Raw genomic sequence first — 19,599 nt, 5'->3', positions numbered from 1 at the left:
ACTGATTCGCACTGCAATCTATTTTGCAAAATGCATTGCGAAGGTAGTAAATGGGTTGTAAATTTAACCTTGTATATGCCCACACTTATAGCTTTACAGAACCTCTCTGGTTAAACAAATATCTACCTTACCACCCAGTACATAGCAAGTTAGTTTGTAAATTAACACAAGACATAGTTTGCATGATCTACCAGAAACATCTACTTAATATAGGGAATTACTTTACATATTGTACCACTGTGTTTAAATTGAGCTGATACCTCCTAAACATGCCCAATTAGAAAATTGAAGCAAGATCTTGGAAAAAAATTTGTCAAGATTAAGAAATGAACTTAAGCAAGAAAAAGACCAAGTAATGAAACCATGATATCATAAACATGATGCTAACATGATCATCCCAGTGCTTTTAACAAGATTTTCGCATGAATGTAGCAGTAATGTGCCAAGATCGCTCGTTAAATGATATGCAGTGTTCTTGGCAATATCATGCAACACTGTCATTTAAAATCAAATACTATTTTTATGCCAACAATAACAGAATAGCACACCCAAACTAATTGTAAACAAACCTGCCATCATTTACCAACAGTGACGTGATTGAAGTGGTGGTAGGACAACAAATCAAAGGTAGCTTAGTGCTTTGAAGTTCTGTATTTGAATCCGGATTCTATATGACGATAATAGACATCATGTTGTCCAATAATAGATAATCTTAACCCGATCGATAATAGAGGATATGCGCTATTACGCAATGTAAAAACTAGTACGTCTTTGGTAAAACTCAGTCTAACCACGAGTAACTTGATATGTCTCAACGACAGCACTGTGTATGGGGCTGCAACAACAGGAAAGGTAGATGTGCTGAGGATATTACTGGAAATCGTCTTTGTGGTTGTCCTGAGCTGGAGGTAAAAGATTGTCCAAAGCGACACTTGCTTACCTTGCACAGCATAAACAGTATGCCAGAGCATGTGAAACGAACTGTAGTTGATAAGATTAATCTTACAAGAAAAGATCCTAAAGGTAGAAACTGGAAGCCCAGCAAGGATGCAGTGATTTGTAATGTTCACTATGCTGACTACAAAGGTCCCTCGAGTGAAAACCGAGAGCTGATACCAACCAACTTTAAAAGGCCTCATCATTTTGCTAAACCTCCACCAGCTAAAAGAAGATGTTTGTTAGTTAGTGCACAGTCTAAGGAATCAAATGAATTGTTAGCTGCTGAAGGACTAGGCACCTTGCAGGTTGGAGGACTGGAAAACGTGCAGGCTGGGAGATCAGGCACTTTGCAAGGTGAGGGTTCAGGCACCTTGCAGGCTGAGGGATCGGGCACTTTGCAGGCTGAGGGATCGGGCACCTTGCAGGCTGAGGGATCGGGCACTTTGCAGGCTGAGGGATTGGGCACCTTGCAGGCTGAGGGATCGGGCACCTTGCAGGCTGGGGGACTAGACACCTTGCTGGATGGAAGACTGTCTGTTCCTCCAACCCGTAATGTGTCTGTTCGTTCAACCTGTGATGAGTCTGTTCCCCCAACCTGTGATGAGTCTGTTCCCCCAACCTGTGATGAGTCTGTTCCCCCAACCTGTGATGAGTCTGTTCCCCCAACCTGTGATGAGTCTGTTCCTCCAACCAGTGGTGAACTTGAGACACACAATCGTCAACTCTTAAGAGATAATGAATGTTTATCTGCTGAAAATGTAGCATTGAGGCTTGAAATTGAACAGTTAAAAGCAAATGCTACCAGTTTAACTGTCTCATTACTAAATGATACCCAACTGCTTATGTATACCGGTGTTACTAGAAAAGTTTTTGATTCCCTAATAACTTGGCTACATCCTGTCATTCAGCCAAAGAGAGAGAATTCATCATCACAAAGACCTCTTATTCCCTCACAAAACTCTTAATCGTTTTGATGAAACTGAAACAGAATTTCCCACAAAGTGATTTAGCATTTAGGTTTGGTATTGATCAAAGTAATGTATCTCGAGTGCTACAGCAGTGGATTCCAATGTTAGCAATACATTTTAAGCCTCTAATACAGTGGCCAAACACTACCTTTGGACCTACGTCTCCACCATATGATGTTCTGCCTAACTCAGTAGGAATCATTGATGGAACAGAAGTTTTATTCAACGCCCCAGTAACCTGGAAACTCAAAAATCACCCTTTAGTGATTACAAGTCACACAACTGTAAAGTATCTTGTGGCAATTGATACCTTCACAGGTGTCTTCACTTTTGTATCCCCAGGTTTTTCCGGAAACTGTAGTGACAGATTTACAGTTGAACACAGTGGACTACTGGATATTGTGCAACCTGGTCAAAGAATATTGGCTGACAAAGGATACACAGCAAGAGACTTGTTTGCAATGAAGAGGTGCTTCCTAACAATTCCAAGTTTTCTTTTAGACGGACGATTGAGTGGGCAAGAAGCAGTACAGTCACGACTGATTGCTAGTGTTAGAATTAAGGTAGAAAATGCTATCAAGCGAATTAAAGACTTTAAAATATTCACAGAGACACTTTCTAACCGAACTAACAAGAAAATGATTGATGACATGATTATTGTATGTGCTTTATGTAATTTGAAACCTACACTTAGCAATGCATGAACTATTATTGAATAAATTAAATTACCACAATATATACAAGTCTACATATAACATCATTTGCCACAACAATAACTTGTGGTATAGTTATAAGTTCTGAACATTTACATCTTAGGTTAGGTCACGCTAGTGCTACAGCACACGTAGCAACAAAATTAAACTAATTAAATTAACTACATTACGATTACATTGTGACTATCTATTACATATCACATAAACATTGTAGAATTTCTATACCTAGACACGTATGGTAAAAATGGTTGAGTTTCTTCACCATGTCATCCCACAGCTCATTGTCTAGACGGATGCGTTCAATATGTATATCTTCCTCGGTCCAAACGACAAAGTCACAGAACTGTGCCCCTGTTAATGCCAACTGTCCAGTAACCTGGTAGTAGTAGTCATGCATTCTCTTAAGCACTATGGTATCATCCACACATCTTAAACAAAACGACCCATCTTCACAGGCTTCAGCAATTTTACTCTTCCTGTGTTTGAAAGGACATTTTACTTCAGTTAAGCCAAAACATGTGTCACTCAGTGGAACAATGCCATCAGGAGAAGTGGCAAGAAAAGGGTATCTTGTGCTTAAAAATATTCCGCATTCAGAAACAAGTACTCCACGGTTACTCATATAGCTTCTAATAACATCAGCTTCATGGTTACAGCCCCACTGAATTGCTGCAGTACGTGGCATGCCATAATCTCCCAGTAGTGACTTCATAAGTGATGGTGGATACAGTTGTCTAAACTGTCTATTACACACCTTCCCAAAATTACTAGAAGTAATCCTCCATTGCCTAGCATCAAACCACAATGGGTTGTTCCGTTGTTCAACACTCATTTCCTGGATAAGGCACACTTCTTCATCTGTGGGTTTCAGTGCATCAATTAAATCGCATACAGTTACTTCACGACTAGCTGTAATCTCAGCAAGCTTATCCAAGGGATCAATCAATACTGGATTGCAGCTAGGTAGTGGGATAGCCTGTAAGCAATGTTGTGATTCCAGCTGTGAGAACTCTAATGCACCTATATCTCGGTGCCTTCCAATAGCTCAAGCAAGCCAGCTATGGGTTGAACTGGCACATTATAAGCTGCATATCCACTCACAGAAGCTTGACAAAAATCTAGATCAGTTACTAGTGATGTCTTTCCTCCTTGTGATGGACTAGACCAGGCACATCTCATACTGGTGCATGCTTGTGGTGTTATTTCAGACAATGTCATTAAAAGTGCAGCTATGTGGACACAAGTTTGGCTTTCACCAGCAGGACACTTACAGTTTGCTGATTGTGGGGTTCTATCGTTAAACACAACAAACAGAGAATAAAAGGGAGGGAGGGATCTTGCGCATGGTAGGTCGACACTTTGCCTTAATGTAGACAATATTCGGAGTACTGGCCATCTCCAAGTCAAAGACGTGAGCACACTGACATAGCCTCACACCAGTACGATAGTTCTTTGTGTACCCACTTTATGCCTTCAAATACGTGCTCACTGCAGTTTCTGTAATAACTGGAAAACCTTCTGTGAGCCAGGTCGCTGGCAAGTCATTAAAGCTGGGTGGAGGTGAAAATTCTACAGACTGAAATGGCACTGCTCCTATTTCATTCTCTAAACTATCCGTTTCAAAAATATCTGTCACTTTTCTAACTAGTTCTGCATTATTTCCACTAAGAGGGATTCGGCGGTCTCGAAGAAAGTCTTTCAATTGGTCTACTCTCCATGAACTGAAACGATTTCCACTTTCTGCCATACTCCACAATACATTCATTCACCGTTGTGACGTAAGTGAAATCATGTGCTTATTAGAACATTTACGGTCTATTACGTCAAGCGCATATCCTCTATTGATTGCTTACACTAGTTAGGATCTGGTAAAGGAAAGTCCAGCTTTTTTATAAGATGACCATACTAATGTCCTGTTGTTGATTACTTTGAAATGCCAGTACAGCATCACTGCCCTGCATTAATTGGCCAGTGAGGAATTTTGGCACTAGAAATGATTGTGACCCTTGAAAGTGAAAGGGTGGTATTTTGGCAAAATCTGTATTTACACAGATGTTGGATTTGGTCAACTCTTTTCCAGTTGACTATATGCACTCGGTGCTAGAGAGTGTAGTAAAAATGTTGCTCAAGTATTGGTATGATTCCAGTTACCACGCTTGTCCATTTTACTTGGGACGTCACTTAGCTACAATAGACAAAGAGCTTGTTAGTCAGCGACCTCCATCAGAGTTTAGTAGAGCACCACGATCGATCAAGAAACACCTAAAATACTGGAAGGCTTCAGAGCTACGAACTTGGGTCCTCTATTATTCCTTGCCTCTCCTGTTAACCAAGCTTCCACCTCTTTATTGGCACCATTATGCTTTATTGGTGTGTGCACTCCATATTTTACTTGGAAGTAAAATTGAACAACACCAACTTGATGCAGCTGATCAAATGATTGTGGAGTTTTACAAACTGCTGCCCGAAATATATGGGGAGATGAGTTGCACACATATTGCCCATTTATTGTTTCATATTCCAAAATTTGTTCGTCTTTGGGGTCCACTTTGGACCCACTCAACGTTTGATTTTGAGCATAAACATGGACAACCGAAACATTTATTTCATGGAAAAAACAATATTATTAAGCACCTTCTTTTAATATTGATGTCGGTGTAACTCTGCAGCTCCTTTTCCCACAATTGTTAGAAATTGAAGATGACTGTGTCATTTCCTTTCTAACCAAGAGCAGACACAGTGCATCTAATATGACTTCTGTCAGTGAACACTGTTACATAGTTGGTAAAGCTAAGCAAGCTAAACTTCCATCAGAAAGGCACAGAGCTTTACAGAGATCATCTGTACGCTTGTTTTCTAGACTTTTTAAAAATGGGACATTGTATTGTGCGACTGAATATTCAAGAGAGTGTACAGGAAAAGCAGTAAGTACAATACACCATTAATAGTGACTGTTCAATTAGAATATTTCAGCGCTAGTGTACATTTAATTAGAGTAATAATTCTATTAGAAGAAACAACTCCATCTGTGCTTTCAGAGATGACGACAATGCCACAATTCATTTTGGATTAATTGATGTTTTTTCCCTTGACCCTTACCCAGTGGCCTTACTTTACCCGTTCCAGACAAGCACTAGCTCCATTATGCAGATGGCTGGACATTGTTGTAGAGCATCCCTTGAACCGTACAAGGCAGTAGATTTACTGTCATCGTTTGTAATTTCACCAGGGGTCTATCTGAACATTTAATGTCAGTTTCTATCGATTGTATCATAGCCAAGGTTGTACAAGTTAAGGTTTCAAAGCAAAGTTTTCTTAGTTTTACAACCTAATAACTATGAATGTCATTAATTAGTGTTTTTGTATGACATTTTTGTATTTGTATTGATGGATACATTACTGAGTAAAATTTTAATACATGTAGATACATACCTCATACCTTTATAAATACTGTCCAGGTCTGAAACAAAGTAGAAATCTCACACTGTATAAAACGGGTGAGATCTGTAGCAAGATAGTGGATTGGTTAGTGACCGTCACTAAAAAATCTAGTGGTGGTCATTATCTTGCTACAGATCTCACCATGCAGTTATTTTTCTAGCGCATGGGTCAAACTTGATATCTTCACCAGAAATCTCTGGAATCTTATAGCTAACTGAAAAGTTCCTGGATATTGCAGATGTTTTGAAGCGTTGGTGCTACCTTTGAGAGAATCAGCGTATTGAAATGTTTCCTGGAATCTTGAAATCTTTGCTAAAATCTAAAGATTTCAAAATCCCGTATAGGCATTTAGCTTGGACCCCTCGTAAAATAAACACAACTAGCTAATCGGATCCCATGGGCTATACGGGATACCCTAGCTTTCAGCAGCAGTAGAGCATTTAATATAGCTACAGCTAGCTAAAAGCATTTCATAGTTTTCGATGTAGCTGTAGCTCGCGAATGTGCGCAGAAATAGCTTGTGCATGGTGCACCTAAAAGCGTGCGTTTAAAACTAATCAGCCAACAGGCAAGCTGTTGCAACGTGGCATGGCGTGTTTCAAGGCTTACACTAACTCAAGCTCTTTAACGGAACTAGGAGAGCTCATGATCGATGGCTCGCCGATTTGTGGTTGCAGCACACGGCCAGGAGGCACCACAGTGGTGAAGACTCCGATCATGCAGCTTCAGGCGGCGTGCGCCACAAAACTGTATCTCAGTGGCGGAAGAGGAACAAATTGCAGAACATTTTGGTGTATGTTGAAGACGAGTCAACTCCTACTTTTACACTGCAAGTCAACAAGAGGAAATATACCTTCCAAGACTCAAAAGACCGTTGTATGAAGTAATCTATACTGAGCATCAAAATAAATATTTTTTCCTGAACTGGTGTGAGGAATTGAGTGCAGCTGTTAAAGATGAACTGAAGGACAATCAAGTTGTCCCAACTTTTAACTTTGATATCATAGTGTATATACACATGCGAGATTTATGCATGAATTAGTGATGATCTTGTCATTAATATATAATTATGTTATGTAAGATTAGCTGTTTATCCTGCATAAATAATTATAACACATATTATATAGGTAATATAATTGTTATGCAAATATGCATGCATATAATATACCAGTTGTATGATATTATAACAATCAGTGTCTGTATTAGGCTATAGCTATAGGTATTCATAAGATTGCAGCACAATTCAGTTGCTGTCAGTTGTATATATGCCAGATAGGTGCATATTTCCTTAAAAGTTTAATTAACTATTTATATAACTTTAGTCTTGCAAATACAAGACTTGCTCTGTAAGGCGATGAGTTGGCCTCATTGCTGTCATGCCTTTTCCTTCTGCTCCCATTATGAGCTTATTTCCTCTTCATATACCATGCGCAATTATCATGCAGCTATTTTACTTAAAGGCCAACGTAGCTAAATCTCGAATATCTATATACCTATATTATACCATCACAGACGTAATGATTCTTAATTATTTATATAATGAATGCATGTAATAATATATTGGTTGCAAATACATGCAGTGCTGTATACCTAACATGCAGTTCTTCTCATTAAAAATATTTCCTAGCAGGCATAGATATTGGTTCTTCATGATATTATATACACTGGAGCTATATACATGCATATATATAGCTATATAAAATTAGAACTCAGTTCTAAGTACAGCTGCATGTGACATTGTAGTTGGCAATATTGTAACATCTTAATGCATCTCAGTTGCTTGCATAATTTAGTTTACTAGCTAGCTAGTTACTAACAGTTAAATGTAAGAGTGTATGAACTATATGTGCGTGTTACATCAACTGTAGATAGTTATTATTTTTGTCTTTTCTGCAACTTACGTTTTTAACATATAGCTATATACTGTACTTAACATATTAAAGCAGGCTGTATTGCCAGGTGCCCTACAGACCTTTGGCACTTGTACTGTACGGCCTTAATAATAGAACTTATTTGTTATATGAGGTGCCATTTGTATCAAAATCACATATTTAAACAGCAACAGCATGACTGCAGATTTATAAACACTACTGCAGATTTCATAAATGCTGCTACTGATTTATTAAATACTGCACAGGATATATAAATACTGCACTAGATATATAAATACTGCTACAGATGTGTAAGCGCTGAGCCATGTAGATATATAAATATACTGATGAAAAATCATTACTTGGCACTGGTACAGAGCTCAAAGCTCGATAATGTATCACTGCGATAATAGACATGTTCATGCACAGATTCAAATACACTGTTAAAAATGAAGAGTAACCACAGTTCCTGTGGTAGGGAGGATTTAACACCCCTGGAGAGTAACCAATACTCTGAAGAGAGTAACCATTGCTCTTTAAGTGACACCCCCTTCAGAGTATGTGTTACTCCTTCAGAGTACTGGCTACTCTGCAGGGGCGTTGAATCCTCCTTACCATGGGAACTCTTGTAGAGTTGTGGTTACTCTTCACTTTAGCAGTGTAGTAGTTGGGCAGGCAAAATATTAGAAATGAAGTCACATACATGATAGTTACGCATGATAATTTCAGCCAATGAAATCACTTGATTTTAGCATTCGTATTACTGCATACAAGAATTCCTATAATTGCTACTGCACAAGAAACACTATAATGCTCACCGAAAATGATTTGATTGGTCAAAATCATTGCTGTATCATAATTTATGTATCTGGTGCAGTATTTATATATCTGGTGGACAGTAAATCAGGAGCAGCATTTAATAAATCTCTAGCAGTGTTTATAAATCTGCATGCAGTTGCTGTTTAGATACTGCTAATTTTGAGACAACAGCACCCCTACTTGCATGTATGAGTCCGTGTGTGTACTGATACAGGCCATCAGGTGTAACAAACGAAGATATCTCTCAGGCTCGTTCAGTTAATGGCACCTGCCAATAACCTTTCAACAAATCAAACTTACTCACATAACGAGCATGGCCAACCCTGTCAATGCCATCTTCTATACGTGGGAGCGGGTAAGAATCAGCCTTGGTTACTGCATTAACCTTTGCGGAAATCTGTACACAGTCGGTAGCTCTTGTCAGGTTTGGGGACCAATAGGCACGGAGAGCTCCAAGGGCTCTGGCTAGGTTCAATCAAGTCATTTTCCAACATGTGCTTCACTTCTTGTTGCAGGTAAGCTCTCTTCTGAGGGTTTACACGGTACGGATGTTGCTTCATTGGTTCAGCATTGCCCACATTTACATCATGATACAAAACTGTTGTGCGAGACGGTATGTCAGGGAAAAATGTCAGCGTGTTCTAAGATGAGATGCTGTAACTCAGCAGATTCTCTGTCAGGCAAGTGATGCAACTTCTGCTTCAAGTTCTTCAAGATGGCTGAGTTATTCAACTTCATGTTGATATCAAAATCATCTGTGCCTTGTCTTTCTACTGCACAACCATTTCCTTCCCCTGATGGAAGGGAGGCAACTGTTGTAATTGCAGTTGGCCTTACAGCATCGATACTTTCCTTACCATAATATGCCTTTAGCATATTTATGTGACACAGCTGATGTTGCTTACGTCTGTCCGGAGTACATACAACGTAGTCTACATCATTAACTTTACGTTCTACAACATAAGGCCCATGGTATCTTGCCTGCAAGGGGTGTCCAGATATTGGTAGCAACATAAGCACTTGGTCTCCCGGCTGAAAATTTCAATCCCTGGCTTTGCGATCATACCAAACTTTCATTTTCGTCTGAGAACGCTTCAGGTTTGCAGGAGCCACTTCGCATGCCTTGGTCAGCCGACATCTAAAGGTAGAGACATAGTCCAACAGACCCATAGGAGGATCATCCTCAGAAAGCCAAGTCTCCTTCAGCATCTTCAAAGGACCACGTACTCTGTGCCCAAATACCAACTCAAAAGGACTGAATCCTAGAGCTTCTTGGACCTCCTCACGTGCAGCAAACATCAACAAATGGACTCCTTCATCCCAATCCTTTTCAAACTCCAAACAATAACACCTCATCATGTTTTTGAGGGTTTGATGGAAGCGCTCGATAGCTCCCTGGGATTGGGGATGATACGCTGAGGACTTGCACTGGGTTATGTTCAACTGGTGCATCATTTGTTGGAAAACTCCGGACATAAAGTTGGAGCCTTGATCTGACTGTATGGATTTGGGAAGCCCAACAAAGGTGAAGAACTTGGTGAGTGCTTTAATAATGGTGTGGGCTTTAATATTCCTGAGCGGAAATGCCTCCGGAAAGCGTGTTGCAACACACATTATCGTCAGCAAATACTGGTTACCAGACTTGGTCTTTGGCAACGGCCCTACACAGTCGATGAGTACTCTACTGAAAGGTTCTGCAACTGCCGGAATAGGCTTCAATGGAGCATTAGGAGGATGTTGGTTGGGTTTACCAACCACTTGACAAGTGTGGCACGCCGACTCTCTGGTACGTTTTGTTGATACCCAGATGCCCTGCTAAGGGTGAATCATGTGCCAAATGTAACACATCGTTACGGTAACAAAATGGTACCACAATCTGGTGACTCACTTGCCACTCTTCGCCACTGGGAACAGTCATTGGCCTCCACTTCCTCATCATTCAATGTACTACAGTTCTCACCCATCCAATCACAAACCTGGTCGTTTGGCATACCAACTTTCTGCTTAGTCATTGAACGTGTGACTGCACAAGCAGGATACAAACCAAGAATATCCTGCGTAACTTGATCTGAACTGTCAAATAAAAAGGGAAGGCTAGACATCAAAGGGTTAGCAGTGACTCTCTCTCCAGCTATATCATTACCTAGCAGAAGACTCACTCCGACCACAGGCAAAGTTGGTCGAAATCCAACAGTTACATAGCCAGATACAAGATCTGACTGAAGAAACACCTTGTGCATGGGTACACTAATATACCCTAACTCAACACCATGAATCAGGACATGGTCTCCTGTAGCAGTTTCAGCTGACAATGGCAAAACCCCTTCGACTAGCAAGGACTGGGAGGCTCCTGTATCCCGTAAAATTCTAATAGGCTCTTTATGAGAGTTATTCTCAGAGAGCAAGACAAAACCTTGGGATACAAACGGACGATATACAGCTTGTGGCATCAAGGAATTATCAGATAGTGTAACATTATCAGGTACTGCAACCAGACCAGTACCTTTGGAAACCTTAGATTTCTCCTTCTTATCCAACACCCAGCACTCTGCCATCACATGGCCACGCTTCTTGCAGTAGAAGCAGGTAGGAACTGACTTTCTTGACCTGTCCTCTCTGTTTGCATGTCCTTTGTCAGATAACTGAGGGATATTCCTAGTGCCATCACTGGTTTGACCCACAGACGCACTCTTAAGTGTTGGTAACTTGACCTTAAGTTCTCTAGTACCGCTGTGTGTGAGTTTATAGTCATCAGCAAGGGTGGCAGCCTTGTCAACCGCAGTTACCTTCTGCTCCTCCAAGTAGGTCTTAATATCCACTGGTACACACTGCTTAAACTCTTCGAGAAGAACTAGCTGCTTCAGCTTCTCAAAATTCGTGCCAACTTATTGTGACGCACACCATCGATTAAAGAGCATTTCCTTTTGCCTCGCAAACTCCTTATATGTTTGTCCTTCTGTGCATTTAGTGTCTCGAAACTTCTGGTGATATGCCTCAGGAACAAGCTCGTAAGCTTTGAGAATTTCCCGCTTAATTAGTTCATAATCAGTACTCTGTTCCACAGACAAAGAAGAGTAAACTTCACGAGCCTTTCCCACTAGCACACTTTGCAGGAGCATGGTTCGAGCATCCATTGGCCAGTGCAAATTTGCGGAAACCTTCTCGAAGTGTAGGAAAAATTTGTCCACTTCTTACTCTTGAAATGGAGGTACTAGACGTATCTGGCGGCTTACATCAAAAGAAACTTCAGTTTTCTCCGTTCCCGGAGGTCTGTCGGCTGGCTTAGCCTCTATTTCCTTCAGCTTGAGTTGCAACTCTAACTCTTTCTCTTTAATTTCTTCTTTTCTCAAGACTAGTTCTTTCTCTTTCAGTTCCACTTCCCTTTTTGCATTCATTTCTTTCTCCCTAATTTCTAGTTCCTTCATCTTCAACTGACATTCCCGTTCTCTCTCCTGTTCCCTCGCTTGGTGCTCCAATTCCAGTCGTTTCAACTCTAGTTTAGTAGCATGAACACTATCAGAAACCTCCTCTTCCTCTTCTGACAACAAATCTTCCACAAAATACTCTGTAAGTTTCTTTCTTAATTCAGCTTTTGTAGCACTAGGTCCCACTGTTATACTTAAGTGTTCTACCAGTTGCTTCAACTGAGCTTTAAGAAGAGAATTTAATCCACTTTTAGTAGGATTTGAAGCGAATTCCTCAACATTGAACGACATATTCTAATTAATGCTCACCGGCGATCTCTTGGAGTTAACAAGCAGCTCCAACGAAGCGATGGGGCTACGATGAAACAAAGCGGAGAACAACACAGGTGTAAGTTAACAAACTATATCACCTCTACAGGTGCCTCTAACCGGCACCAGGGAATCGGGTCAGTCTTCTTGGAATACTTTCACGTCGTCTTTTCTCTCCCCACTTTCTGTGCTTTTGCTCTCTCCCCGACAAGCCCCCAATTTCTGTTACGAGCGTCAGAAACACGCGTGGGTCCTTCAACAGCGCGATGACTCGGGAGAGACGACCACGAGGCAGTCACTATCAATTCTAATTATAGCACATCTTTTTTTATATACGCATGCGCACCTATAACAGAAGTCAACATACACATCCCGTAGGGACCTTATTGTTACTGGAAGTGTTCCTGTTGCTCAAATTCTACAAGATTTTCCTGCATTAAAGCGACCTTCTATGGTACGTATATGTTCACACACAGATATTCATGTGTACTATATATATCATTTATTTAGATAGAACAAGAGATGTGTCTGATAATGAATAAGACTAGACTGAAAGAAAATTTTGTTCATCAGTGGGTGGAGGTTTACGTTTCAGCAATCATAGAATATGGCACTGCTAGTACTAAAAAAGCACTCCGTACTTTGATGAAGGAATTGGTTGTTGATAGGGAAGGTAAATAAGCTAGGTGTTAGGCTGTTATAATATTTTTTCATTATAGATAATGTAGTAATGCAATTAATTGCTTTGAAAGTGTTGGCCACTGCATTGGGTAAAGGTGATAAGTCATTGATCTACTTATACAAGGAGCATAATGTAAGTATACAGATTTTACTATTAAAAGTGGTATTGTTATATGCCTGCACATAGTTTATTTGCATATCTTTTACAGGAAATGGAAAGAGTTGAGACTGCGTGTCTTGGTAATCCAGTCCGCAATCAACCTTGGATTGCCGCTTTCCTGGGAGATGGTGCAGCACAATATGTTGTTGTATTTGAACGAAAAAGCTACACTAAGGTGTCTTCACTGGAGATGGCCATCTACGTGACATTTTCTCTATACTACTGTTTAAATTTGGAGTATCCAGATGGAGCCAAATTGATCTTCTCTTATTTCCAAGACTTTGTCTTAGAGGAACCGGATAAATGTCATAAATCAGCAACTTACCTTAGTGTCACCTCTGATATTAAGCGTTGTCTTTCAATATGACTTCAAGTTTTGATGTAACGTATATAGTGTTTCATACTTTCTAACTTTCATTTATTATTGAGTTGTTGTAACACTGTACTATGCATAATGACAATGTATTTAATTTTAACTGCTTATTTAAAATATAGAAAAGATGTGGGTATTTTGACTTTGGATAGGAAGAATGAACTAGCCATGTGTGCAATAAAACCCAACTAGTTACACTTTAAAATGACTATGTTTCCAGTTAACTTGACCAGATGGCTTAGCAATACTTACCATTTATTGGTAAGTTTGACTATATGACAAGGTAATACAACCAAAGCTATATGATTTAAAGTAACTGCCTCAGCTGGTAGTTAATATGTTCTCCAACAATAATGTTAAAATAACCAAAACTGAATTAATTGTTTTAATAGAAACCTATGCAGTTTATTTGACCTAAATGGCTTTGTGGTTTATTTGACTGCTATGTAAAAGTGTAAATGACCACTATTATAGTGGTTAAAATAGCCACCTTGAATACAGGGCATTATTACCCATCAACACAGTCATTTGAATTGCAGGTAAAACAACCCAAAAAATTGGGTCATTTCTACCCATTTGAATTTACAGTGTGTAGGCCTATGTAGATTAGTCGATTTTCAAAGCACTTGTTTCAAAATCCTTGTGCATGCCCACGCCAATTATCAGTCGTAACTTCCCCAGCAAGGATCAATTAACCTGCACTACTTAAATATTACTCTCTTCCTAGCTGTAAGGCCTTAGAAAAGACAGTCTCAACATACCTGAGGCAAGTAAACTTGAGCTCCAATGGCATGCGTACATTTTCATCCCCGCAGAAGCTGAGTCATTATGTAACCACTGTGACTACCACTCTATACCACGAAAAGTGATCTGTAGGTCTCAAGTCGCTTTGTCAGTAGGTAAAAAGTCTGACATTATCTCGAGCATTATTTCAAAGGCACATTTGGTGAGGCGATTTTACATGTGATGTAAGTCACCAAGTACAGTCCCACTAATTCTCTAAACTTGTAGCCAGGAGTAGAGAAGGTACATTACTTCAATTGCTATATAACGTGTGTGTAACCTGCTCCATTACTCAATTTCTGCTGGTCGTTTCCGTTCCCATTTCTGCTTTCCTATCATTTCACTTACCCGAGTGCTAGAGTTATTTTATTTTTGCTAGCTAAATATGTCCTTACCACTATGTCCTGTCCTTTCCATTATGCTGTAACAGTTGTTCCACTATGGCCTAATGTATTTTGCGGACTCACGGACTGGACTCACAGTCCGGACTTGCAGATTGGACTCATGTACTAAGCTGGAAGCAGCTTTTTAAACAATAATTCACGTATTATCCATTTCTTGCAACACTGGAGATATCACTATCAAACTACAACTGCTGGTACTGCACTTCCTTACAAGTCATTAAACTATTGCATTCACTAATTAATTAGAATACACTTACGATACATGCGGTAATAAAGCATGGTAAAGGCTATTGTAGCATAGATATTTTCCTTTGTTGTTTTAGCATAGTGTGGGGTTGTAGAGATGAACCAGTAATTATTCTTCTCAGGTAGATATAAGTGACACCACCGGGCGAGATTATGGGGTTATGCAAATAAACTGCCTCATCACTACAGCCTTACCTAACACCATAGTGCTAAGTACTGAAGCAACAAAGGCTCTAAGTACACGTGTATTGCAAGTGTATTCTAGTTAATTAATGCACGCGCTAGTTTCATGACCTATAAGGAAGTGCAGTACCAGATAGTGGTGTCTGTAGTGTTGCAAGAGATGGAGCAGAAGAATTATCATGATCATAGCTGCTGCACCCGCTATTATGAGGTCGGTCAGAATGTACAAGCATATAATTTTCAAAGTGGACCACGTTGGGTTGCTGGGATAGTTGTAAGGAGTCTAGGTTCTTTTACAAGTTAATTCAGGTGTGTTCTGGAGGCATCATGTAGACCATTTACACTCTGCTGTAGGTAGCCCTGTCGCATACTGTACCCTTGTCACCTGATTTGATTGATACAGACCAGACAGATTATGCCTCATGTTGTGATACAGAAACTCCCGAACAGTTACCTCTCATTGCACCGGGGCAATCTTCTTCTGAATGATGTTCCCAATCAGAGAAAACCGAAGACCACCATCCAGCCATACTGATCAATGGACATTTTGTTGTTGTATTAGTTGTATTTTAGGGTGGAGGTGTAATGAATAGTACATTTCTAATAGCGTGTGTGACATTTTGTTATTGTATTATGGATATCTGATTATGTAAGCTATACATGCACATTTTTGTTGTTGTATTAGTTGTATTTTAGGGTGGAGGTGTAATGAATAGTACATTTCTAATAGCGTGTGTTATACTTATTGACGTGTAATTGTACACATGAACATGCAGACTGATGAGTTGTACAATGGCGTTATTTGTGTATTGAACCAATGTTGTAATATCTGTCGATACCAACGTTAATCCGGTCGCTTGGACATTACAAAAGGTTCTTGACTTAAACCACAAGGTGCTTAATTACAATATCATGTGATGACAAGGAGATGAAACCGCCAATACATCAACAGTTAAAAGGGAAAGGCCCACTGGTATTGTGGTTTATAACTATGTGATTGCAAGTGGCCGCTCATGAGACAGATGCATGGTCACGTTATCAACAAAACAAGAAAACTTTGAGAATGCAGGACCTCACTGTGAGACCTGGAGCACTGACTAAAATCCAAGAGAGTTGGTAGGCCTGTGTTTACGCATTTTGACAAGAACATTATGGTTGTCTGGACTGTTACCATCACTGTTGAAGCTACAGAAACAATGATACAGAAGAAAATTTGAAATGTCATTAGTTCATGCTCCTCCCCTGATTCATCTTGTACGAAGCCATTGACCTAGCTTTATGAACCAGTGTGCATCAGAACTTCAAATATGACGTACTGTATTGAATTTTAACTATGTATAATAGCTGGCTAGCTCGTGACATACATGCAACATATAGCTACATATAGTATACACTTGTGCATTTATGGTAATAAACAATCCGTACTCTATAGCTCTAAGTAATGTATTGGAATTTTTCATACTGGGTTTTACTACCCGATAATCTCATCAAACATTTATTTTATTTTATTTTAATAAGACTTGCTGCAAGTCATGTTCTTCATTTATTTGATCGGCTTGTTGCCAGTATGTAGCAAGCAAACACCTGTAAAATTAAAATGTATCAGACTAATCCCAGTAGTTTCTTTACTCACCCACTGACACAGAGAGCCAACCATTAATCCCATCACAAAAAAATATATTACTAATGTGGTCTGCATTCCATAGCATCTGCAAGTGGCAGTGGTGGAGGGGTGGGTGTTACCTCTAGTAGACCTGTATAGTTGCAAAGATGTAATACTTATAACTTGTGAGTGCTAATACGTACACTGTATAGTAATACACAGCTACATAATATATTATGTAAATGTGTATTTGTGCATATTTAGGTTGATGTGTAATCGATGCATATAAACAGTGGAATACATGCATGGACACCGGAATGGTGGAATACTGGAATGGTGGCGGATTACAAAGTACTTTAGGTATCAATACTGCACAATATATGACTGGCTATGTGCATACAAAAGTTTGACATTTTTATAGAGATCCTATGCAAGAAGTTTGATTCTAAGTGATCGAAAAAGTGACTCAAATCGTCAAATGTCTGGTTATACTGTATACCTACTATTACCACTTGGTATAATGAAAGCGGGTAGTATCGACAGTACCAGCTCTAGTAAAATGTATACTTGAAAGTCCTTTAAATGAACATGCGTAATAGTAGTTTATCAAATATTGGGAATAGCAGACTTCTGCTGATCACAAATGGAAAATCATTTAAGTTGACTTCAAAAGAAATCCTACTTATTTGCTTTCTTAAGGGAGAGGGGCTGTGGATGTAAAATATATAATTATGGCCACTGTTTACACACTCCCCTATACATAACTTGTATAAAAAATGATTCATGCACAACTCAGAGGAGGGCCGACGCATTCACGTAAGCAATAGGGTTTGTACAGAGAACCTATTTTGGGAAGGCATTGCTAAACGTATACATGTCAATCAGAAGCTTTTCTAACACTAAATCCTGCAGTGCAATCAACCCTGATGGTATGATTACAATAATACAGTGCTGATCCACACTTATACATTCATGAGATCAGGAGCTCACTCTACCAAATGGAGGACTAATATCTACCTGGGAAGAGAACACCGCTGCAAAGGACCTTATAGTTATTTCAACAACACTGCATGGTTTAGACATTGCTTTAAGTCAGTAAACGAATTTAAACAACTAACACGATATCATTTTGAACTCTTTGTGACAGTCACTAAAGCTATTTACTGTGTGGTCTCAATGATGAGGTCATCATGTGAAGTAGATCTTTACTGTAACTGTTACGGCTTTTAAGCAGCAAAGTTAGCTCACTGGCATGCGATGTAGTTACATCTCCACACTGGATATATATCTACATTCTGCATAAATATTATGTATCTGTACATTTGTTTGTGAAAAGAGGTTTTTCACAATGATTGAAAAAGCTATTGACCCAAAGTTTAATAGGACCAACATAGTGGTAAATGAAGGTAAATATCACGGGGCTATAGTTTGAGCACTATATGATGTTATGGTCTTCTAAGTTCACTGATAGATCCGAACTCAGAAGACATGGTTCTTTTTGCAAACCTGGTCACATACCGGGATTATATTATCATAACCAGATGCAAAAAAATAAAAAAATCACTTTTACGCGTACTGCGCTCAGTTAGGTCCCGCTCAATCGCAGCGGCGGGCAAAGTGGCACCTATGTATCCAAGATGAAAACATGATAGCCATAGTATAAAACTAGCTTACCTGCCAAGAAAGCAACAGCTAGAGCGGCTTTTACAAGGGCTTTTAACATGTGCTGCATTTCTTCGCTGCTGAGTCCGTCCGCTAACCGGGGTCATATACAAGTAAACCAATCATAGCAATCATGGCCCTATATAGTTGACAGGAAACTCTTACATGGCTTCACTGCCTACTGTTATATTGGTTCGGTCCAAAACTTTTAGTCGACAGTTGCCAATTGACTATGGCATCATCTACTCGCAAAAGGTACCGCCTGTATAACATCGATCCTGACATTGAAATTCCAAAGAGTACGTTACACCGGTGGAGGAAGCATGCCCGTGATATCGGCGATCGCGATCAAAAATCGAGACAACAGCTCTACTAGTATAAGCCACAAAAATTCTGCTGTCAATCATTGCAGATGGTCAATCATTGCAGATGGACACTAATGCATCCTATCAGATCTAGAAAGGCAATATATAGCATATGTAATCATCAAGTACTAGCTTCTTTACAGGATCACCCATACTGCTGTTTTGTATCAATGGCAACTAGCAACATTTTACGTGGCACCATTAATGTGTGTTGTCTAGCTAACCTCAGTCACCAGTCTTCAACTGGCACTAATTGAAATCAAAAAAGTCAACCAGTCACATAGAGCACTGTACAAGGTCAAGCCAGCAACCATCCTCCAATTACAACATCACACTTTGGACAGCCTGCTGCCTAGCCTTTTTAGGTTTATTGAGTTTACAATTCCAGCCCAAAACATGATTACGATCCAGGACAGGTCAACATCACTGGAAGCCAAAAGGGAGAAGTACTTGCCATGAAGAGGTTTTGCAGTTGAAGTATCAATCAAAAAACTTAGTTGCCTCTCACAAATGGTTTGCTTGGGAAAATAAGAGACAATGTTTGCATTTACTGACAAGGATGAAGAGAAATTTTTAGTTCTTGATAGAATGGAGATACAGGTGGTCCAATTCTGAGCAGAGTTGAATCAAACTGTCAGTGGAAGAAGAAAGATG

The 19,599-nt window shown here is 39.6% G+C and overlaps 3 protein-coding genes across 3 annotated transcripts; 2 read left to right on the top strand and 1 right to left on the bottom strand.

Annotated features, from left to right (window-relative positions):
• The first annotated feature begins 1,912 nt into the window (after positions 1–1,912).
• LOC136245308 (uncharacterized) lies at positions 1,913–2,611 on the top strand. The gene has a single exon (XM_066036791.1). The coding sequence runs from the start codon at positions 1,913–1,915 to the stop codon at positions 2,609–2,611; it is 699 nt and encodes a 232-aa protein (XP_065892863.1).
• Positions 2,612–9,369: 6,758 nt separating this feature from the next.
• Positions 9,370–11,870, bottom strand: LOC136245307 (uncharacterized). The gene is made up of 4 exons (XM_066036790.1): positions 11,745–11,870; positions 10,644–11,615; positions 9,823–10,563; positions 9,370–9,732 (listed from the first exon to the last, which is right to left on the bottom strand). The coding sequence occupies exons 1-4, from the start codon at positions 11,868–11,870 to the stop codon at positions 9,370–9,372; spliced, it is 2,202 nt and encodes a 733-aa protein (XP_065892862.1).
• A 452-nt stretch (positions 11,871–12,322) lies between these two features.
• On the top strand, positions 12,323–13,802 carry LOC136245667 (uncharacterized). Its single transcript, XM_066037159.1, has 5 exons — positions 12,323–12,562; positions 12,864–12,939; positions 12,996–13,158; positions 13,205–13,299; positions 13,376–13,802. The coding sequence occupies exons 1-5, from the start codon at positions 12,537–12,539 to the stop codon at positions 13,691–13,693; spliced, it is 678 nt and encodes a 225-aa protein (XP_065893231.1). The 5' UTR covers positions 12,323–12,536; the 3' UTR covers positions 13,694–13,802.
• The last annotated feature ends 5,797 nt before the right edge of the window (positions 13,803–19,599 follow it).

Source organism: Dysidea avara, chromosome 15, assembly GCF_963678975.1.
Source record: "Dysidea avara chromosome 15, odDysAvar1.4, whole genome shotgun sequence".
NCBI lineage: Eukaryota > Metazoa > Porifera > Demospongiae > Dictyoceratida > Dysideidae > Dysidea > Dysidea avara.
Note: the sequence above shows the minus strand (reverse complement) of the source record. Positions and strands in the feature narration are given on the sequence as shown.